The sequence below is a fragment of the Podarcis melisellensis genome (assembly GCF_964234715.1).
Source record: "Podarcis melisellensis genome assembly, chromosome: 7".
In the NCBI taxonomy this organism is placed as follows: domain Eukaryota; kingdom Metazoa; phylum Chordata; class Lepidosauria; order Squamata; family Lacertidae; genus Podarcis; species Podarcis melisellensis.
The window spans coordinates 39,483,053-39,507,372 of NC_138539.1; the positions used below are offsets into that span (position 1 = coordinate 39,483,053).

General features: G+C 40.8%; 1 protein-coding gene across 2 annotated transcripts in view; it reads right to left on the reverse strand.

Moving 5' to 3' along the window:
• The window catches only part of SNTG1 (syntrophin gamma 1), a 215,569-nt gene that overhangs the window by 40,176 nt on the left and 151,073 nt on the right, over positions 1–24,320 (reverse strand). For both annotated transcript variants that reach the window (XM_081917551.1, XM_081917550.1), the window contains 2 exons: positions 23,581–23,710; positions 8,285–8,323 (listed from right to left, as the gene is read on the reverse strand). In XM_081917551.1, the coding sequence (XP_081773677.1) occupies positions 8,285–8,323; positions 23,581–23,710 (169 nt within the window). The remainder of the gene's footprint in view (positions 1–8,284; positions 8,324–23,580; positions 23,711–24,320) is intronic.

Below are 24,320 nucleotides of genomic sequence, written 5' to 3' on the forward strand. Positions count from 1 at the left end.
CTGTTGGACTACAACTCTTGTGGTCCCTGACCATTGGATATGAATTGGGAGTCCTGAAAAAGATGGGATGCAGGTTATCCACCTCTTTTGAAACGTACAAAACCCTACCAGTAAAGTTGGCAACCCCACATAGATATGCTCTGTCTGAAGATCAAAACTGGCCCTCTAATCCCAGATACCTCTTGACTGGTTGTGGTTACTGGGAAACACTCTTTCTGCGTGCTCAAAGACTCTTCTCCGCATTTTGCATCCCCATCCACTTTGCTCCAAGCTTGCCCACCAAACTGAAATTGACAAAACTTCCCTACACTACAGAATTAAGGAAGAGAATTCTCTCCCCCCCCCTCTTTTTGCATTCTGTCTCTTATGCAGCATCCTTAACTACCTGCATATTTTATGCACTAAAGACATAGTGGAATTTGTATTCTGCACTTCATCTGAGCTGCTTTTTATCCTCACGACTGCCTTCTGGGATAAGTCAGGATGAGAGATCATGACTTGCAACTCAAGGCCAAAGTGTGAGCTTGAAGGCTAATTACACTTAAGAACACAGCTCAAAACAGATTTCAAAGAGTCTATCAAATCCTCAGGTGGATTAAATGATTTATATGAGATTGCTGTAAAAACCTACTGAACAATGGGCACAGTCCATATGAAGATAAGCATGTTTATACCCTATTGCACACTACGAAAGAGTGAACTGTATGCTTAAACAGAATACATGGTATTTTGAAATTCTCAATGTTAGCTATCGGACACATTTTCTTCTAAGATTTTCAGACAATATTTCAAAGACAGGGAAGGAGATATATTTTTCAGGAATCATACAATGGGCATACACATTGCCATTTCTATTGCCTTAGAAATTTCCAAAATCTTAGTCACAGATGTATATATGCTGCTTTGCAATGTGAGGAAGGGAGACTGGGGCAGGGGGAGGTAAGATTTGCCAGGATGGAAATTCAAAAACATGTCTATCTATCTAAACCCGAGGACAGAAATTATCTTAAGAAAGGCTTTTGAGAGGGTCAAACACTTGGCAGTACTTTACTCATTCATCTTTTATCATTATTTAATTTATATTTCCTAATTTTATTCCTAAGTATACAGTCCTAACATCTGAGGCATATTGAGAGCTTTGGACTAAGCTTGCATGAGCAGCTAGTTTGACTAGTGCAACTTCTATAAGCTAGATGAAGCTATAGATGGATGTACACAATATTTCACGAACTGATCAATAACAAAGACTTTAAATTGCATTGATTTAAGGCTCTGATAGTTTCTCTTTCCCCCAGCTCCCATAATAAACAGCATGACTGTTATGTTAGGCTATATATTTGGAGGTATGGGGCACTAGGTTGAATGTATTCATTATTACCTGACAGATCTTCAATACTCTAATATAATGAGAAAGTAAACTAATGCCAGATCCCCTGTAAATTATAATATGAAAGTTAACATTATTTCCATTCACTAGTTGATGCTGAAAGCTTTACCATACTGCAATAAAATAAGTATAAAAATCAAATGCCTTCCTGAATTTCAGCTCTTGATGTTAAGATAAAAACAACAGGAGCGGGAAAACTAGGAGACAAGTATTGTATGCTTTTCAAAGAAAGGTTTCAAAGAAGTCTATTTCCATGGCAGTTTTATCCTGGCATCACCACCCCTACCGTTATTGCCTATGTGCCGAAACTTTTCACATTAAAGGAATAGAGAAGAGCATGGCATGCAATTTCATAGATAAATGTCCTATCAATGGTCCAAGATGATCAGTAAGGGTGTGAGTCTGAAATATCCTAGATTTCTTTGTTCTTACATAGAAGAATAATATCCTATGACAACAAACCTGCCATAACAAGATAGCAATATTTGAATCGGGGACGGGGGGGGGGGGAGTGTTGAGTGAGTAAAGCCCAAAATGCTTTTACAGGTATTATCACCTTCAAGCATAAATATAGTTATACTTAGGTTGTTGGAAGATTCTGCTTATGGAGATGAACAGCAGAACTGACAACATATCAGTGCCAGATCAACAGAATGTCATCTTAGAAATTTGCAGTGAACATCCTATGCATGCCTGATACATCTTTTTGGAATTTGTTTGAACTACTTTGCTGCGGGTGAATCTAAAGAGTGAATATCAAATGGATACTGTCAAAATATTGTCTTCTTGGGTGAGTGTGCAGCTAGAACATCTACACTCCACAAAATACTTTAGGGATAAAGATACCATGGCATGTTAAGACATACTGTTTGACCAGAAATAGAGCAGACAATAATAAAACATTTCTTCATGATTTCTATAAACTAAATTTTAACGTACTTCTGTAAAACTTAAGTGTTATGCATAGCTGTACTTAAAATGTCCACATCATCAGTTCCAATTAATTTATGGAGTTTATACAGTTTCCTAAGGAATAACATTCATCTAGGCTTACTCAGTGTTTTCACATTCTAAACACAAGAATTATTAGTTCTGTGACCATGAATAGAATTGTACTGGGAATGCCTAAACTGTGCCTAGTAAAATTATTTTGAATCAATTCAGCTGGGCTAATTTTCAAGTGGATTTTGTTCCTTCATCCTTACAGTGGATGTATATGAGACCCAACTCTAAATATAACCATGGTCAAGGAAATGCAAAGCTGCTAATATGCACCCACTGTAGCAGATGAAAGCTGCTCACATCTCAAGGATCTTTCAATGAGATCTAGACGCAAGTGCATGGCTCACAATAGCACGACTTTGCTATGTATCACTATCACATGGAAGTGGATATTGACAGAACTGCTAGGTTACACTCTAAAATTTCAAACAACAGCAGCAACAAAACCATGCTTTTCTCTCTGGATTTCCACCAAACCCTATTGAGTTTCCTTCAGATTCGGGAAGCTGGCTAATGTCCCATTCCTTTTACCTGGCATTTCCAGCAGCTCTCTTAATTTACCTTAACCGTCTTTGCATGAATACAGCATGCATTGCATGCCAATGTGCACAGCAAGCATTCAAGCTGACCATCTGTAGGAAAGCCCACTTGCCAAATGCTCAGTTAACCAACTGGCTACCAGGACCCTGCACTGTTCCTGCAGACAGAGAATCATGCACTGTGTTTTTTAAAAAAAAAAAACAGGAAAGGGAATTGCTACACACATTGGGCCTAAAAGCTTCTCAAACACTTGCCACGTAACTTGGGACACAGTGCAGAAGGACACCAAGAAAGGCATACATTCTCAAAACATGAGAAGCCTAAAGAATCCCAGACTGAAGAAATAAGGCTTCTCAGAAGAATCTAAAGCAGTAATGAGAATGAATTACATTACATCTCTTTTACCTCTTTTTCTTTTACAACTCTCTTTGGGGAATTCTCTTCCTTTAAATAAAACCAAGTAAACATGTAATAACAAAGGCATTCTCAGCTCAAATCAATGCAAAAATAATCAAACATTAGTTGCAAAAATAATCAATGCTTAGTTGCACAGACAGCTGACAGGGCAATATGAGGGAATTATCGCAGCGTAATTGACACCCTGGTGTGCACTTCTGCTTAATTTAACAGCAAGAACCCAGCTCCCCTATGCGTTTTTATACACACTTAGCAATAGTTGTTTCAACCTAGTGCCTTCCTTGTCATGATGAGCCTGATCAAAAATCTGTTTAGTGACAACAGATGGTGACGGGGCAAGTATATTCTAAGACATCAAAAAATTCCATTGATATCTGTCAAGAGATGCTGAGTTAAAAGTTTTTGAGAAACAACTATGGAGAATTGAAGCAATTATCTCTATATAGAGTCAAATATCTCAAAGCCGTGTGTGGGTGTACACACAGAGAGACACCCACACATGTGGCCATACATTTCCCTTCTTCTTTAGGTATTAGAAACATATATGGAGACAATTGTTTCAATATGTAACTGATCCCATTAAATGCCTAAAACCCTAATATTAATATTTTATTTCAGCGCTCATTTTTAATTTTACCGCTCTGGAAAGAGTTATAATATGAATAATGTCTACTTGGAGCTTATTATTTCACAGTGAAAATATTTGTATGTAGTCAGCTTCAACACAGATGTCTATCAGTCAGATAAATACTGTCCTATCATCTTGTCCCTGATAGCTTTGCTCCTCTTTACAAATGGATCCTCAAAACACACACAAGGGGTCAATAAATGTGATCTGCTGCCGTGACAAGGGCCGAGTTAGGAATGGTAACCCCAAGTGCCTGCATTTTAATACCTAACTTGACATCCCCCAAATATGTACTGCTCACCTTTAACCCTTGCTCTTTGGTGTTGTTTGTGCAATCAGTGGATTCCATGCATATGCAGGCCATAGAAAGCTCAGACCAGGACTCAAGGCAGCTACTGCTTATATTTGGAGCCATCCTGGGTATGTGCTAAGGGCTAGGACAAATATCTTCCATCATTGTCCTTTTGACCACCAGGAGAAAAAAAGAGGAAGCCCACATGCCAGGAAAGATCAGTGGGATACACTGAAATGACTTGTAACTGCACAGATGACCAGTCAAACAAGACTTCTAAGACAACCACAACCTCATTTTTCATATATGGGATACATGAATGCTGGTTTATTTGAAGATGAGTTCTCACAAGGAAAATCTGTGCAGAGGTGCATTGACAAAAGTAGCATCTGCTCTTGTTCAAAGTCTATTATATAATGCTTAGTGAAAGCAGAGCCTTTGAAGTCTATGAATAATGTTAGAATTTCTGCTCTACAAAGATGTAGGATTGATATGTCTCTACAAAATGCAGTGGAGGGCTCACCAAGAATTAGGTGGCCTTCAGGCAACCCACTTTCCCCAGCTACAGCATTACATCTGCAATATGAAGATAATAACACAAACCTGCCTTAAAGTTCTGTTGCAAAAATTACTGAGACAGCACATGTGAAACACATTAAACAAATTGCATAAACACAGTTATAATTTCCCCATCTAGTGGAGAAGGCTGGCTCAACACCTGGTAGCTGAGGGAGATGACTGCCTCTAGACCTTTAGTAAATCTCTGTCCTAATTGTTCAAAAGAACGAGCCCAAGAAAGCACATTCACCCCACCCACTGCCCATAGGGGGTGGGTGGAATTATTGCTAATGCCAGGTGACCATCTTATGGAGGAGCAAATTTATCCTATCTTGCTCAGAGGAGGGTTTTTGGCCTTCCTCCTTGCGTGAGGAGGAGTGTGGGGAGGGAATCATGTCATTGGTGAGGGTGGCTGCTCTTCTTTATATGGCTCATCTCATCTTCCTCATCCTGTGCTTTTGCAATGACCCACCCACCCTTTAAGCAGTGTATGATTACCCAACCACCTCTGGGGGGTTAGTAGGAATTTAAGAGTACCTTGGAGTACACCTTCTGCCTACTCTCTACCATTTGATTTGGGCCATATGTGGATAATTTGACTTCCAATTGCCTGTCATTTTGTCACAACTTGGCATTTAGGGTACGCACCCATGAGGCACCTGTGGGTAAATGGCTTCTGACCTACTGCTTTGCATTCCAATCAGGTCCAGGGAAGCTCCTCCTCTGATGCCCTCTTGCATCTCTGCCTCCTAAGGCTTGAACAGCTGCTTGTTGCGGGAGCCCTGGCTATAAGCTCCCCAGGCAGAAAGAGCCTCTGGGCCTGGCCTGGGGGTGCTTCCCATGCTCCTATGGGGCAGTGTGAGGAGGCACCTCTCTTTGGAGTGGGGTGGGGCAGCTCAGAGACCAAGGATGGCAGCAGTGGCTGCCTGGAGGACTGCCAAGGAGAGGGGAGAGGAGAGGAGAGGAGGCTGAGGGAAGACTCCACAAGGGAGGGTGTTTGAAAAAGGGTGAGAGGCTGCCAGCTCTGCAGGCAAGGGGAGACATAACTGGGCTCCTGAACCCCACAGGGGTGCCAGAGAAAGAAATGTAGTTGGTTAAGGGAGCCGTGGACTCAAAAACCTCTGCATTATGAGATTAACGGAAGTCATCTTCTGAAAGTCAAAGGATACCAGACTGAAAGCTCACTACGCAAAAGCAAAAATCCAGCATGCCTGACCAGCTTGAGTGTTGTTTGTATCTGGTTCAGAAAATAACAAGGAACTGGAAGGGGACAGTCAACACAAAAAGGATCTGGAAACCTGGAGGAGATTAAATTGTGCATCTGTTTATTTTTAAGAAAATGTTTACATTAACTTTTCGAATTCACCACCACTTATTACTGTTCCCATCTCTCCCAGGTACTGACATTTTCTGTCACTGATAAACAGCTGCTCGGCAGTGATGAATTCCAAGAAAATGAAGCACACCTGCGTTTCTCTGTCCTAACTTGGCAGACCAAATATAGAAGCCCTTATATGTCACCTTGACATTTTCTAATTGCAGTGCTCTTGGAGCCTCCTTTCGTGGAAAGAAATGGAAATTTCCCTCCCCCTCTATCATTTCCTTCTAGTGCTGTAATGCTTTCAGATGGTGAGCTCCTTCTGCCTCAGGACAGTATCTGGAGATCTATTACCAAGCTTGAAAATTCATGCTATAGGATGAATCACAAGGTGTTTATAATAATAACTGAGGAGGCGTTTGAGGGGCTAAAAGAAGACTCATATATAACTTAATAAAACATAGCTAAGTTGAAAGAAATCCAGAACAAGTGAGACAATAGCTTTTTATAGAGACAACAACTTGAAACAGCAATTCTTTCAGAATTGGGTTATCAGGAGTTTCAGGTTACAGATAGGTAGCTGTGTTGGTCTGCCATAGTCAAAACAAAAAAAATTCCTTCCAGTAGCACCTTAAAGACCAACTAAGTTAGTTCTTGGTATGAGAAGTGTGCATGCACACTTGAGTATGAGAAGTGTGCATGCACACTTCTGTATCTGAAGAAGTGTGCATGCACACTTCTGTATCTGAAGATACAGATTCTGTATCTGAAGATCTGTATTCTGTATCTGAAGAAGTGTGCATGCACACGAAAGCTCATACCAAGAACTAACTTAGTTGGTCTTTAAGGTGCTACTGGAAGGAGTTTCAGGGTTAGACATTTTTAAAAGAGAGAGAGAGACAAAAAGAAAAGAACCAAAAGACCTTTCATTGGATCCTTGCAGTATTTTAAATGGCAGCTTTCCTTGAAAACAACAGCCACACATCTAACTCCTCCTCTGTAGCATATGACATCACAACATGACATCATGGTGCCCTGTAGTTTCCTGCCTTCAATCCACATAATTTTTTAAAAATATGAACACCTTTACAATACAACCCAATTCTGATTATTATTTTTTGCTGTTATTTTGGGTATAAATCCAAATTATATGCAATGTAACTATATGCAACACTTAGACAATAATTAAAATTCATGACCCTACACTCTTCCATACAAAAAGAGAAGCTACCAGCTATTTTCACCCATGCAAACAGCTCATGGAAGAAACAACCTTACATGCTGAATCCAGTATTATGCAATGTCTAGATCACAACAATCGGCTTTAATTTTATGAAGGACATACTTTTTTATGTATTAGAGGCATTCTGCAGTACCTTTTTTGTTCCTCCGGTTCACTCTGTTCTAATTAGGATTTTAATTTGACAATGATAATTTCTTAAAAGAAACCAGGAACTTGAAGGCCATGCGCAATTTTCTGTGGCTTTCTTTCCATTCAATTTATTTGTGTCGTTTCCTCTCCCTACATTACCAACGCATACACATTTTCTATGTCTGCAAAAGAGCAATCTTGAAGCAATGGTATGTAAGAGTGCCTCAAGATGCTTTTTGTATAGAGTTTTACTAAGGCATTTATGTATTTATGCAGCCATATTTACAATCAACTTAACTTTTCTTTTTTGAGGTGTTTTATCAGTTTGAATAATTAAAACACAACACACACAAAACTTGAAACTATCATGCATGCGATCAAGTTTACCTTTATTACAGTGTACAACTTTGGAAATGCCACCAAATAATTTAGGACTCCAAAATCCAGTGTGAAATTCAGAAGCATCTCTGAATGTTGTGTTGTCTATAGTCCTTCTGGCTGTTAATTTTGTGAAATGGGACACACTATTGAAAGAGTCAGCCTGGTGCCTAAAGATATATAATGATGGCACCAGATCAGCCCCCCTGGGGAGAGCATTCCACAAACTGGGAGCCACTGCAGAAAAGGCCCATTCTCATGTTGCCATCCTCCAGACCTCTAGTGCAGGGGAACACATGAAGAAGGGCTTCAGATGATGATTGAAGGCTTATTTCTCCAGAGACAGAACAACTGAATATTAAGGTTTCAAAATATATTTTTTCTTCTCTTACCTGCTGGTTTACGGGGAAATTCCTGTTGATTTTTTTAATCTATAAAAGTGAATACAGAAATTGATTAATAAATAAGCATATTCAACTATGAAAATCAGGCACATTACATGTCCATTGGCATTGTGATAGATTTACTTTGTGAAACGATTCAAAGCCTACCAAAAGATGCTGACAGAGTTGGTTTTGTGCACATTTTTAGGGATTCAGTATTTCTAAATGTAGTGCATTTCTGAATGTGACAATGGATGGAATTCAACAAGTTCTATCTGTGCAAGCACATCAGCTTGCCAATGGAATGAGCCCAGCTTCCCCTGCACACTGTTCTGGGGGGTCTTCCCCAATGATGGGGTTACACAGAGTAGAGGGGGGGGAGAACCCATTGTGCAAGTGCATTGTGCAGGGCTTCTACTACTATGGTTCATTAAGTGAACTGTGCCCAATGTATGCCTGAGTGTTCTGCAAACCACTGTTTTCCTTTGATTTACTTATATTCTACATTTCATTTTGTTGCACATTAGGGCTGGTGTTCTTGTAAACCTGAAAACATTTCAGAGCTTGAACTGCTAACATTTACTAACAGAATAAAATATATGTATGTATTCAAGAGAAAAGTGAAACAGAATTAGAGATGAAGCCTTAAACACAAAGTGGATGGTCTATAACAGGGGTCGGCAACGTGAGGCCCATGGGCCGGATGCATCCCACGAAGACCATTCTACCGGTCCACGAGCCACCCCCGAACCGGGCTGCTTGCTTGGCGAGTCCCCTGCACGCTGCGCTTAACTGGCGCAGCAAGGAGTGAGGACTCACCAAGCAGCGCTGGAAATCACGTCTGCGCATGCACAGATACCAGAAATCAAATCTGCACATGTCCAGACTCCAAAAATCGCTACTGCACAGGTGCGATTTTCTGCATCTGGGCATGCGCAGAAGCAATTTCCAGCACTGCGGACATGCACAGAAGCAATTTCCGGTGTCGCGCTGTGCCAGTCCGGCCCACGGACAATCTCTGTGGGAGTGATCCAGCCCATGGCCAGTATTCTTTGCCAACCCCTGATCTATAATGAGGTTTCACATGCATCTATTCTATAATGAATCAAGTTATACATTTGGATAGCAACATTGCACAGGTAGTAGTAGATCATCGTTATTAACCAAGCTCATATGAGTTCCACGAAATAAGGATAACATTCAGTAGATTTATTTGAACAAGGCTTTACATACAATTTCTAGAGCTAACGCTAACCTAAATCAATTGATTTGGTGTCCTAGCAGAAAGTGAACAAAATGTAAGTAAGGCAAGCTTTATAGGAAGGATACTTCAAACACTTTTGGTATAGTATACAAGGCTCTGAAATAAAAGGATATCACATATAAACATGCCTGTGACATAGGTACTTCTTTATGACAGCATACAAAAATAGGTTCTTTTTCATACCTACATGTGTTCTACCTACATGGAGCCAAAGCACCACAACTCTAGATTGTTAAATGATGTCAGGAACTCACAAAATGAGAAACAAGGCATATTTAACAACATAACCTAAAGTGCCATTAAAAGCTAGAGGCTCTATCCCAATGTAATCCAACTCAGAGTAGATCCATTGAAACTAATGGACTCAGGTCCATTCATTACAATGTGTCTGATCTGAGTGGAATTTAGCTGGTTACAACCATAAATCTTAGCCATTGGTTGCCTGGGCTAATTCTTGATGGCATTTCGGTCTCAGGTCTGGATAAAGGTAAAGGTAAAGGTACCCCTGCCCGTACGGGCCAGTCTTGACAGACTCTGGGGTTGTGCGCCCATCTCACTTAAGAGGCCAGGGGCCAGCGCTGTCCGGAGACACCTCCGGGTCACGTGGCCAGCGTGACATCGCTGCTCTGGCGAGCCAGAGCCGCACACGGAAACGCCGTTTACCTTCCCGCTGGTAAGCGGTCCCTAGTTATCTACATATACAAAATGCGCAATGTCATTTAACTTTGAAAGATGGATATGGCTTCCTTTCCAAATACATGAAAGTGGAAATTAAGAAGACGTCAGGTTCCAACTTATGTTACCTGCATGGAACATGTGTGAACCTTTTATTACACCTGATATAATCAAAATATATTTTGCTGCCTCTACCCAAGCAGTATCTCATGATGGTATTTCATGAGGTATTTCCCAAGAGATCAGAAAGCCTCCTATGTGCAGCAAAACCCATATAGTTTTATTTAAGGCAACATAAACAAAGGTTTTGATAATGATGTGTTAGTCTGCCTGGATTATTGGACTAGTACAGAGAAGATGGCTCACAACTTTCTACCAATCTGAAAACTACTTGGTCAGCTAATGGCATGCAAATTATTTCACCCTCACAGCTTTTTGGAGGCTTCTGCCACCATGTGGCCTCAGTTACCCAGTCAAACAAACAAGCTACTCCTGGAGATCAAGGTTTTGCATCTTGGAGATAAAAGCTTTCTGCTCGTATGGAGAAAGTGAATATGGGAAAGCTTTTTGCAGCAATATCCAGAAGTGACAAAGACTCTGTGACATTCTTCCAGAGGTGTGCCAAGAGTGCTAGCAGCACCATCAGCTGTAAACAAAGGGATGAACTGGAACGAAACACCCACTCTCTCTAGGCATCTCTCACTTGTCAGTAAAATGAAAACACATTTAACAAGATACAGCTTGACCCAAGACTGTCAAGAATGACACAAACTCAAATGATTTTCACTTTGTGTTTTTTTTAAAAAATAAGAAATATTTTGATGAAGGCAGGATGAATACTGAGGACATGTAGAGATAATAGTGTGCAAATCTAACACATTTTAACTGTATTATAGCAAGTATAATTTCCTCTGGGAGCTTTCAGTCAGGAGCATCTATACATTGAAACTTCTAGTTCTGGGAACTATAATATCATGTTTACTACCTAAAATTTACCTTTGTTTGAGATGCAGACATAAAATTGTAAAATCCTAACTGACAAGCCACTTTTAAAAACCACATTATCATTTGATAAATTACCTATGGAACACTATTTTGCATAAGCAGCATGGTATGGAAGCAAACTTTAAAGTACTAAACATGTGACTCTGTAATGATCAATAATAGTTTCCAGTGATGTTTTTATTTAGATTTCCCACTCTCATTGTAAATATAGGTCCAATGTTGCACTAAAGCAATATGGATCATATATCTTTGACATATGGTAAATAATTTTTACAGTAATTTGTTTGACTATTCATAGATGGCATTCAGTTTGGAAATTCCAGGGCTACTATAAAAGAAAAAGATTTCTGGCCCTGCAGAAAAAAGCAACAAAATTTCATTGATTTATTAGATAGGCCCTGTACATTCATTTCTACCGTCCAGTACCAATTCCTCTTCCTGTCCAATTATCTGCAATGTACTTTAACTGTGTGACCCCAAACATCACTAAGCAGAAGTTAAGTCCCACTGAGTGTAGTATGGCTTACTCTTGAGTGAGTGGGTATAGGATTGCTGCTTAAAGCAATCATTACCAAAACAGCCTACAATCATTACCAAAACAGTCTACAATGTGCAGGTATTTTTCTTCAAGAAAACATAATGCAGACTGAGTGCATATAGGCAGAGACATAATTTTTGGTTAAAAACAACAACAAATAGACAGTAACCATAAAGCAGGGTAATGATTCTGCTACCTTGTGATATATGTCAAGTGAGCTGGTGTATATTTTCCAGCATTGCAGTGCCAGTCCATGATGTTGTGTCACTGCAATGACCTACGCCAGCCTGCAGCACTGGCAAAGTGCCAGAGAACTGCCACAGGTCGTGACATTGCAATGGCGCTAAGGGCATTTTGTCTCCTCTAAATGTGGTTTTTTTCCCCCCAATTCAGAACTCAGAAGCTATGCTATCTAGCTTCTCCATTCAGGTAGTAGATTCATCACATATTACAAATCAACTTTTAAACCAGGTATTTTTGTATTCTAGTAACCATTATTCATGGATTGAAGTAAAGAAATAACATGTTTTATTATACTGTTACATGTACATGTCTATGATATATTTTGTAAAAACCTAACCAGATGGGGTTTTCTTTTTTTGAAAAATGCAATAAAATTATTAAAAAGGGGAGATGGACATAAAAAGAGGTTCATGATAGCTCAGTTACTTCATGTGGTATGGAAATATTCTTATTTACCTATTAGATTTCTATTCTCTTTCTACCATTAATAACACAAGGAAATTTACCCAGGGTGCCCAGGCAATCTCCTATCCAGACATTGACAAAGTACATGGTATAGCATAATGCTCCTTCAGGCCCTGGGACCAAGGTTAACTGACTTCTTATAACAAACAAATAGTATTAATGCTACACAAAGAACCATTCTTCAATTTCATGTTAGCTTTCTTCTCTTGCAAAAGAGGTTCAGTTATTCTGAACATCCGCAGACCACTTTAAATTTTCTCTTAAATTATGGTGGGTGCAGCTGGCTGTGTGCCCCCCCTTTTCCATTAAGAATGTCTCCTGGAGTCTGGAGTCTGCCTGAGCTTCCTGATCTGAAAAAAGCTCCATGAGAGAAGATGCTTCATTATGTCTTCCCCTGAGGTGTAACTGAAGTGCAGAAAGCTGGCTACTAAGCACCCAAAACTGGTCCACTCACTAGTTTTGTTTTTAAGGGACTCTCTAAAAAACACCACCACCACTTTTCCACACTGAAGTAAAAGGACTTTACTTTAAAATCCAACAACAGTTATGCACACAACTATGGTTATTCCTACCTAAGTGTAGTACCTTACATTTGTCAGTTTTGGCCTAGTTCTCCAATCTGTTATGGACATGTTGAATTCTGATTTTATCTTCTGATGTGCAAGCTACCTGTCCCAGGTATTAGCTTCAGTGACCCACCTGGTATTGTTGCTGATTAACAGTCTACCGAGAGGGAAAGTTTGGGACAGTTCAAAGCTTCAGATGGCTACAGTGGCTGCCCTGAAGTTCTGAGCCCTGCTGAGGTTTGTGTGTGGCAACTGTAATAAGCAGGTGCAACAAATAATGGTGCTGACATAGGGCAAGGTATGTTGGTCTATCACCTCCTATAGGACCAGTAGAGTTCTTCCAACATCTGTGATTAGAAGTACTAGTCATCTAATGAGGACAATCAAAATGCTGCCAAGATGGCTGGAGTGCACATGTCTAAGGTCTCTGACTTCTTGGTATTTGTGTACAGCACTGAGGATCTGCTGAGATGCTGGAGAGCCCTGTAAATAAGAAGCAAAGGAGATGGGTACCTCTCCTGTTAGAGTTGTTTGTATACCTGCTACCATGACTGGAATTCCACATTAAGGGCATCTGCCCTGTGATTTGGTGCTGAGTTGCAACACGGGTTTTATTGTGCCAGAATGAAGGTATAAAGTGAAACCAAAGCACCTTTCCAGTTTTATTATCCTATTAGAAAGACCTTAGGCACCAGAAGGATTAAGTCAATAGCATTATTACGGTTGTTTCACATCAGCAACCTCCTCGATTCAAGATTACTCTCTGGTTAATAACCAGTAGTGAACATATCACCATATTATTTGTTCTTCTTCAAGTACATTTGAAAACTTTTAGTACTCACAAAAGAGGGAAAAAATAACAACAGGATGGCAGAAGTTAAGTATTTCACAAAAGGAAGAAGCATCAAGAAGAAAAAAAGAAAAGAAAAAAGGGAATGATAAAAATCTATTGTATTGGTGGCTTTATTCACAAAGATATAGCAAAAGTTTTTAAAGAACACATTTCAGGCCCTATCATGGCAATAAAAACAACAGCAGCGTATTTCTTCTTTAAAATTCCCAAAGATGGGATATCTTCACTTTTCAGAAAACTACACAAAAAGCTACTGCTTGTGTTCTGTAATAGATTAAATGAGGGAGTAAAATGAGCAAATCTCCTGTAATTCCTTTTTAATTAAACAGACTAATGCCGATATATGCATGTAGGGTGTGTGTGTGTGTGTGAAAATGTGTATCTTAAAAGCTTGAAATAAAACAAATGATGATTTCAACTACAGTGGTACCTTGGGTTACATATGCTTCAGGTTATATATGCTTCAGGTTACAGCTCCCGTAACCCAGAAATATTACCTCAGTTTAAGAACTTTGCTTCAGGATGAGAACAGCAGTGGTGCAGTGGCAGCAGGAGGCCCCATTAGCTAAAGTGGTGCTTCAGGTTAAGAACAGTTTCAGGTTAAGAACAGACCCCAGAACTAATTAAGTTCTTAACCCAAGGTACCACTGTACAATTTTTTGACTATCTTTTCCTTTCTGTTTCCAGTGGCTGCCATTAAAATGACCCTGAAAATATCATGCTACTATTTTTGCCCAATGATAAAGTGAGGAGACCTTTCTTTATCAGGCTATGTGGCAACTGCAAGTGACAAATGCTTAGTTTCTTTCAACAGCAGCTGTAAAGTGCTTTTGTCTCTCTCTGAGGGTCTGTGACTACCTGCCCTGACAGTGTTGATAAATGGAGGGCTTCTCCACACTTACCTTTCCTCTGTGTTTTCCAGGTACGTTTTCCACTGTCTACACTTCCAAGCTCTGTGTCTGAGTGCTCTTTTTGTGTTCTGGAGCTTTCCCTGAGAAAACTGCTGAACTGGAGCAAACTACAATCCACGAAAAACCAAAATTCCCATTTATTGCACTTCAATTTTAAAGAACAGGTTTTCATGGGGAAAGCTCCGAGGGATAAAAGAGAGTCTGGACACAGAGCTTGAAAGCATGAACTTGTGCCTAGAAAGCACAGGGCAAAAAGTAGGTATGGATAAGTCCTGAATGAGCTACCTGGAGTTCCCATCACAGCAGCCCCTGGAGTGAAGTGGCTATCAGTCACCAAAGTGTTGCTTAAAAGACATATTAAAATTAAACAGTCGTCGTCATAATTATTGTTTTCAGTTGTAATGCTTTCTTTGCCAGTCAGCATAATGAGCATGGCAATTATCACCTAAAATCAAGTCCTAACTCTGATTCTGAGGTTTAGCATGTGTGAGCAGTGTTTTTACTTTCCCAAGACACCCATCATTGGGAATTATCCAATTGGTGACCCTTTGCTAACTCAAGGCATCTTGCCTCCCTAGGAGGGAGGCAATTTTCAAAGATTTCACTGCCTGCTAATCTGCCCAGATTTGCTCCAGAGGGTCAGAGTACTTCAACAGCAGATTTTGGAGCTGCAAGGAGTGATCAAAACTTGATTCAATTCCTGTTCAAGCCAAACAGATACCTTCTGTCAGTAGAGGGACACCAATTAGATACCACCCCTTATTTTTGACTACTGGGTAAACTTTAGCTATTGCTGGAAATTTGACTGAAATATCTCACACAGAGTTAAAAAGATACTCACCTCCCACACAGTAATGCCGCTGGCTTGCAATAGCTCACTTTCCTTAAGCTAAATGATTGAAGATGCAAAGCAATTCTGTGCTGAGTAATATTTATTTATTTTTAAACACACACACACATCAACACGACTCATCTTCTCCAAATCCTGGGATGAATAATTTAGAGCTGCATGAACAGCAGCATTTAACATAAAGTTACGTTGATTGTATTGTAATAGCTGTGAGGCCAATACATCCCACTGATGCATTTGCTCCTTTGCAAAGGGAAACGACAACAAAACTGGCATATGCTTAAAAAAAAATTTGCTTCAACCCACTGCAACTGTAAATCAAAAATAGAATTTCGAGTAACACTCTCAAAAGTTCCACTGCATAAATTACACCTAGCAGCCAGTGTCCCTAGTCTGCTGAAACATCTGTCATCATTACATCCCGTATCTCCACTGTAATGAAAGTGGAACTTGCATGAAGAAACTGCTGCATGTTAACAATGCAAGCAGCTTGGAGAGCTTCATAGATGATCTACTAGACTGATCAAATGCACATCTGTTTACCTCTAATTTTCTGAAACTGCTTTCCTCTCGCTTCTAGGAGAGCACTTTTCACACTGCAGTGATAATTTATCATAGTTGAATGTTTAAACTTAAAGGCATTTCAGATTTCTTTACAAGTTACGAGTGCTTGAACCATTCTGTGCCTCTACGCTTTGTTGTTTTCAAGTATTTTTTTTATGGATTTGTTAGGCATATTGAACAACTTAAAAACAAGATAGAAAGGTGAAGTCATTCCCTTAAGCAAAGTTCTTTTACAAGGAACCCTAAAACCAGAACAGAAGTAGGCAGTACGCAATGCACAGCAAGGTTCTCTTTGAACACTTGTTCAATAGGGGAGAAAGGAGCTTCAGAACCTTGCCTGGGCAAGATTCCCAGTGTCACTAATCTGACTATATTGCCTGATTTCATGAATACATATCACTATCAGAGAGAACTATTTAAACTAGCTAGTATTTAACTGGGAATTCAACCAGATCTTAAGACACACACTTTTGATCTGAGAGACTGAACTGCTTCAAGCTGTTAAGGCCCATTTTCTTTCAATTAAATCCAGTGTTGCTTGAGATTGAACCCAATGATAATTGTGTCCTTAATTATTAAACAACTGTGAAACATTAGAGCTCCCCCTATGACTTGACCCACACAGGTCAAGCTTATAGCTGCTGCAGCACAGGCACCAATTTGAACTGTTGCAGTTAATGGAGTTGAGTTGGTTGCTTCTTCCTTGTTTGCAAGTTTATGAATTTAAATTGTGAGTTACTCCAACATTATCTGGGATATGAAGACAGATTATATTTTTGTGTGTACAGTGGAACCTCAGTTGTCAAAAGTAATCTGTTCCGGAAGACCGTTTGACTTTCGAAACAGTCGGCAACCGAGGTGCAATTGCCAGTCAACAAAATCAATTGAAAAAATGGAGAAACACGCCTTGCAAGCTGTTCAGCTTCTGAGACATGTTCAAAAATGGAAGCATTCACTTCCAGGTTTTTGGCATTCGGTTTCTGAAATCTTCAACAGCCGAGACGTTCGAAAACCGAGGTTTGACTGTATACTGTGTGTGTTTACATATGTGTGTGTGCATTCTTTAAAAACTTTCAGAATAACAGAATTGTAGAGTTGGAAGGGATCATCTAATCTACCCCCTGCTATGCAGGAATCTCAGCTAAAGATCCCTGACACCAGTGTCATGTGTTTGTGGTAGTCTGTTCCCATCACCCATCTAGCCACAGCATTTTGCATGGACTGAAGTGTCTGGATCAGACCCAAGGGAAGCCCCATGTAGAGTGTGTTGCAGTAATCAAATCTCTAGCTTACCAGTGCATGGGCTGCAGCCTTCAGTCAAGCCAATCTTTGGCTGCTTGGATTCGGACATCAATCATACAAGAAATATGCAAAATAACTATGCAAGTATTAGAAGTCACCCCAGAAACTGGCTCCACGAAACAACTTCCAAGATAATAACGCCCACTCACATCATAAAGAGCTGATAACCCACCTACTCTCAGCAGCCAGAAGCATCATAGCCAGACACTGGAGAGACCTGTCAGGAGTAAGCATGGACCAATGGTATCAAATAGTATGGAAAACAGCCTTATTAGAAAAACTAAGCAATAAACTGAAACTGACATGGGGACAAATAGAAGATGCCTTCACCCCGGTATGGTTCCCCTTTATCACATACACAGCTCAACAAGACAACAAGAAGAATCCGCCGACAGCATACGAATCAATCTAGCTAACCTGATCCAAAAACACGCATACCCCACTCACACAAAAAACAAATCTCACTACAGACAACCAACTGCATCTCTCACCACCAAGGAAATACAAGTGAATAGTCCCATAAAAGTGACGCCGACACACAAAACCCCACACATACACTAAGCAGAAGAATAGAAGCATTGCCACCCCACCCCACCCCACCCCACTCACCCTTCCCCTCTCCCCCCCTTTTCTTCCTAACCTAACACTGTATGCAACAGTAATGTCTCACAATAAATGAAAGTGATCTGTAGAAAACGCAACTTGAAAAAAGAGACAATGCACATATTTTTGTAAACTAAGAAATCTTTAATAACAATTTTTTTTAAAAAAAAATCTAGCCAATCTTTCATTTTGAATGACCTATAATGTGTGGTGCTTTTCAGTGTTCAAAATAAACTGTGGAAGGGCCAGGCTTCTGCCATGGCTATTATGTCCCAATATCTCAACAGATGGTGGGAGAAAGTGCAACTTTGGAAAGAGAGATGAGGCCTCCTCTGCTTAAGAGAAGTGACACAAAGGCAGCATATTTTTCTCACTGGGGATCACAAGATGTGCTGAAAGTTTCGCAGTTCCTACTGGGAAGCAATGCTGCAAATGTTGTTTCACCCCAGAGTTACTGTAAGCCAAAACAGTAAACAGAATCCCATGCAAGGAAATCTGGAAGAACTGAGTCACCACCAAATCACCCAATGGTCTTCCATGTGGAACAATGAGAAGTCACTAAGAGAGACACACTCATGACATCTTCTGTGATCATTATGGTGCCTACACTGGAATCCAAACATTGATGAAAAGACCCCCTGTGGGTGTTCCCACTGGCAACGGGGCCCTAAGATGTCCTTTAAATGGCTGTGATCATGAAACGCTATGTAAAAGCAGAACTTTAGACCAGACCAATATCCTTCCAATAAAAAGGGCAAGTCCCTCTTCTTTTTGCCCACCCTCTTACGTTTTCTGTGGTTACTGCCATCCCACCACCCTCTTTACAGCCTCTCCTCCATATCCAAAAGCAGCTGTTTCAAGTCACCCATCCTCTTGCCAACTTGCACAGGGCTTCAGTTTTTCAGGCTATTTCAGCGACAGGCATCTCCAGGGTTAACCTCTCAGAAACTCAACAGGATCTTCGGAAGCCAATCAGCTGCAAAGTGCAGAAAAAGGAAGGAAAATTCCACCTGGCTCCTTGTGTTGTTTTCTGGCAATCTTTGTGCTGCAAGGATCAAAGAGCTACCAACTTAGAGCAACATTAACTGGTGCCAGAATCTCTTGATATGACTGTGCAGCAAGCTACAAGTATTCTCTGACACAAACTAAACTGTGATTTACAGAGCTTAACCTTGGATTAGCTGGCCCATAAGGCTTTCAAGTAATACTTTCCACACCAGCTGAGGCTCTTCTTATCCCGCTTTATCTTGATTTGTTTTCTCTGTGCTCCACAAAGGCATGGCGAGTCCATCTTTGCATCTCAGTGAGCTTATACTTACTTTCTGAGAGACAGATATCTTGACACTCTTGCCAAGAGCAAACAAGAACGCATTTCAAATACAGATCAGAAAATATGCTGTACTTCAGCTTGTTTAAATGTTTGCAGATATCCTCAATATCTGTTTTGCCATTCTGACACAGCTTGTCAAGTGACACTGCAATCATTGGCAACCCAAGCAAAATTATACACTGCACTGAGGTGGCACAAAAATTGTTAACCTCAGCTTAATGTATGCCAGAAGCCGTCTTGTTTCAGTTAGTTGAATCACAGACATTTCCAGCAGCATTCTTTTGTTGATAAACATTCTATTTTCTTCTGACTCTGTGGCTAAATGTCCTTTTCTTCGTCCTCAAATGTCCCTGTATAGCGGAACGCTCAATTCCTGCTTATGCTGTCAAATATTCAATTCTTCCTGTCGACTAACATTTAAAAGAACATTATGATTAGATTACAGATCAATTCCCCATCAGACAAAAAAGACATTAAGAGAGCTAGGGGACTCAGTCACAGAAAAGAAGGGGTAATTTCATTCTGGCAAGACATTAACTATGAGCATTTAGCTTTATGACATTTTGCAATAATTGGCTGTATAAGAACTACTTGATACTCCTTTCTTATCACTGAGTTGTATGAGATGCTGCACTAACTAGTAGAGGTGCACAAGAGTCCCAGCCCTTCATCCCGGGGGAGGGGCGGAATGAAGCAATTCCCAACCCTTGGCTTCAGAGTCTAATTTTGGCTCTGTAATGCATACACTATTACAGTATTATTGGAAACAAGGAGTAGGTTCATAGTAACATAAGAAGAGCCATGATGGATCCCACCTAGCCCAGACTTCTGTTCCCATAGTATCCCCCCCCCAAAAAAAAATGCCTATGGAAAGCTCACAAGCAGGACATGAGCACAACTGTGCTCTCCCGCCGCTTCTCCCCAGCAACTGGTAATCAAGTGTCTGTTCTGAATCTCCTACTGTTCAACTTCATTGGATGGCCCCAGGTTCTAGCATCAGGAGGAACAACACCTTTTCACCTATCCACTTTCTCTACATCATCTATATTTTATAAGCCTTCATCATATCCGTCTTCCCATAATTGCTTTTTCTTCTTCTACCAGTTGCAAGAAACCAAAGGAGAGGAAAGGGCTCTTGTGCTTGAATCCTGCTTATGGGATTCTGATTGGCTACTGCGAGAACAGGATGCCAGACTAGATAGGCCATTGGCTTGACCCATGAGGCTATTTTTACATTTTCATATTCTTACCCTAAAAAGCTACAAATACTATAACCTTACACGATGGAGAGGTGCATTTTATTGTTTTATTTTCCAGATCTACAATATCCTTTTTGAGATGCAGTGACCAGAATTTTCATAGATTTTTAAAAATGATATCATTACATGACAGTTTTATTTACTATTCCTCTTCTAACAATTTCTGACATGGAATTTGCTTTATTCGCAGCAGCTTTCATTGAGCTACACAAACTCAGGTTCCCTTTCCTGGTCAGTCAATACCGTTTCAGACACCATCAGTGTTTATGTGAAGTTGGGAGTTTTTGCCCCATTGTGCATCTCTTTACACTTGCTTATGGACCATTGCATTGTGTGCCATACAAGAGCCAACGTGGTCCATTGCAGAGCTCAGGACAAAACCACACCAGGCACAGCTAATTGTGGGAGGGATTGGGACATTCAGCACACATCACAGAAGTGCAGAACAGAAGATCTTACTCCATACTTCAAATCTTTCCATGGATTGCTGAAGCTTAAGCCAAGCCATACAACATTACCAAAATAAACTCCTCTCCCCCACGTTTTCCTGCCTGGACTATGGGGAACTTTAACTGCCTATGAATTTGCTGTATACATTACAATCTTGTAAAAACATGCCACATAATAGCAATGTGTTAAAACATCATTATTTCTGTGGCAATAATTACAGTGCTAATCAGAAGCAATTAATCAGAGGCAATTGAAATTTGGCTTTAAAATGTTTGCTGCAACTGTAAGAACATCGCTCCTTGAAATACCAAAAATATTCCCAAGCACAAGCTAAAATTAGTAATAGAAAATAGTTATAGAGTAAGCACAAAGGTTAGCAATAGTCCCATTTGTCAAGGTTGTCGTGAGACTGACAGCCATACGCAGTGACAGCACTATCAAGATGAATAAATAGTGAGGGAATTGGCGAGTGCGGCACAGAACATTACAGATGGCAGACAGATTCAAGTCTGCAATACCAATTCAGTATTGACACCAGCTGGAATGGTTCTGTAGCTGGATATAAATCTCCACAAGATACAAAATTCTTCAGTATGTTCCCGGCATTAGAAACAAAATTAATTTTAGAAGCCTGTGGAGGATATTGCAAGATTCAGAGAACTCAATATGATACCAAAACTAAACTAAAGTAGGGCAATATTTAAAAGTTGAGAGGGAGGGGAGGGGAGAAAGTAATTGGTGCTGGTGGGAACAGACACAGAATAATATCAGTCAGGAATTCCAGCTAGGAATATTATAGAATGATATGCAAGGATGCCTAAAATCATCATCACCATCGCCACTGAGATTATATACTCAGAAGGAACTGTAGCATATAAATACTTCACACAATTTGTTCATTCTCTAAGATTCAGCTTTTTAAATCTGGGACAACTCCAACTGGGGCAGAAGGCAAAACACAGAAGGCAGTTTGGGAGAAGGAAGACCCCAGATATTGCAGTGAGGTTGGAAGTAGGAGGAGGAATTGTAGCCATTAGAGCATGAATGAACATTCTGCGAAATGCTTTTTTATTTTGAACATCTTCTAGATTCAGAACTGGCCAACTTTCCACGGGCCATTTTTAATAGGTGAGCATGCTGTCAGTCACCTGATGCCACATGATCACATTCCACAGGAAGCATTAGGAGAGCACTTAACTGTAGTCCTGATCCTTTCAAACCATGGCTGCAAAAGAAGAATCTGATGCAACTTTCCCCGCCAAAAGCTGGGCTTACATTCAGTGCTGAAAGCAAGCCCCACTTGCAGCAAGCATCAGCTGCACTCAAATGAAACTAACCTTGGCAGGGTTTGTATTTACAACACAATTTAAAGGGCCATTTATCGGTTGAAGATAATGATCCCTTCTCCTGCATATTTTCCCCCTCACAACAAGCCTGTGAGGAAGGTAGGCAGATAAGTCTGAGAGACTGTAATTGGCTTAAGGCAGAGGTCGCCAAACTATAGCCCACTGGGCTCGTTAATCTGGCCCGCGAACCTTGCGGACCCTCCTGCCCACTCAGTCAGTCCCCACGCTAAACAGAAGTGGTGCAGAGACCTCACAGCATAGAGACTTACTTCCGTAATGGAAGCTCCGGCAGCCAATCAGAAGCCACAGATGCCTCTGGGCACCGCCCCTTCGTTCCTGCTGAGGCAGCTGAGCAGGAGGAAGCGGCCGAGCAGGAAGCAAGTGGCAGCAGTGTGGAGGCTGTCTCTGCCGCCCAGGCCAGCGGTTTGGGCTCTGTGCCCTGCCGAGACAGAGGACGCCGACACTGCCGAAGACAAGGCAGTGTCGGCGGCTGCAGTGTGATTGGCATAGGTGGGGGGTGTCTTTTGGGAGGGGGTGCTTTCGGGAGGCAGTGGGTCCAGCCCCCCACAAGGTCTGAGGGACAGTGGACCAGCCCCCTCCTGAAAAGGTTTCCTGACCTCTGGCTTAAGGTGACCATGTGAGCTCTCTGGAGAAGATGGGATTTGAACCTGGTATCTAACTGTGTTACTTTGTGCATGGGGTAGGTGGTTGGGAGGGGGGCAACAAAGAGCTTTTCCATGATCCTGGGTATCAGAATAGGAATGCTGAAAGCCTGCATATCTTGGAAGCACTATACCTTCTCTACTTTTCTTTCTAGTTCTGTCGGTGGATATCAGGAAAAAAAAGGAAATAATACTGATAGCCATGAAGTGGACTATGTAGCCACGAGGAAAAAATAATTCCCCTTTCAAGAAGCTTTCAAAATTCTGAGCTGATGACAGACTTGAGTTCACTTCTCTGGGGAAGCTTCAAGCATAGTTTATGCACAGATAATTCTGTGCGTAAACCCAAGAGGCCTTTATGACAGTCAGGATCAAATGTAACTGGGAAATCTGATGAACTAACTTAGAGGCATACTTACATTGTGCTTTGTGAGGTTGGAAATATTCGTTGCTATTGCTTGTAGCCAGTCAATGCAGTCTTCAGCCGAGAGACACTGAATTATTCCACTGCAAATGCCATCCACAGCGATTACTTGAAATGCATTTTGCCTATGGACACATCGTAATAGATTAGGTCAGGAGACAAGTGCACCTACTCCGACATTACCAACTTCATAATACTTGTCAAAAGGCTTCGAAATCACTCCCCTCTACCTACCCTTGCCCCACAATAAAAGTCAGCCATTGAACTGCTACTGATTTCCCTATTTTATGAGTCATTCTCTTCTATATTTAGCTTTTGTATATGGCCCATCTCCAGATAAATCTTGGCAAAACCCACAGAACAACTGAATACAGATTGCTCGCACTGGGCTATCTGCTCAGGGCGCAAAGCTTGAAAATGTAGTAGCCTGGCAGATTGCACAAGCTGCAATTTGCAATTTGCAATTTGTGGCACATAGCTCTTCAGCTTTACCCCCCACATATTTTGACCATGCTGATTCTGGATCCGAGTCATTCATCTCCACCTTGGAGAATTTCATTATTTCAATATGGCATCTATTGTATCCCCCAAAACAAGAACAGATGCATCATTTAGCTTCTACAGGAGCTAGGATAATAATTGGTGTGTTTTCAGAAGCAAAGAATTCATTTTGGCAACCTCCCACCATATGGAATTGCTCATTAGACAAGAATGATATATAGTTGGTAAGGAGCT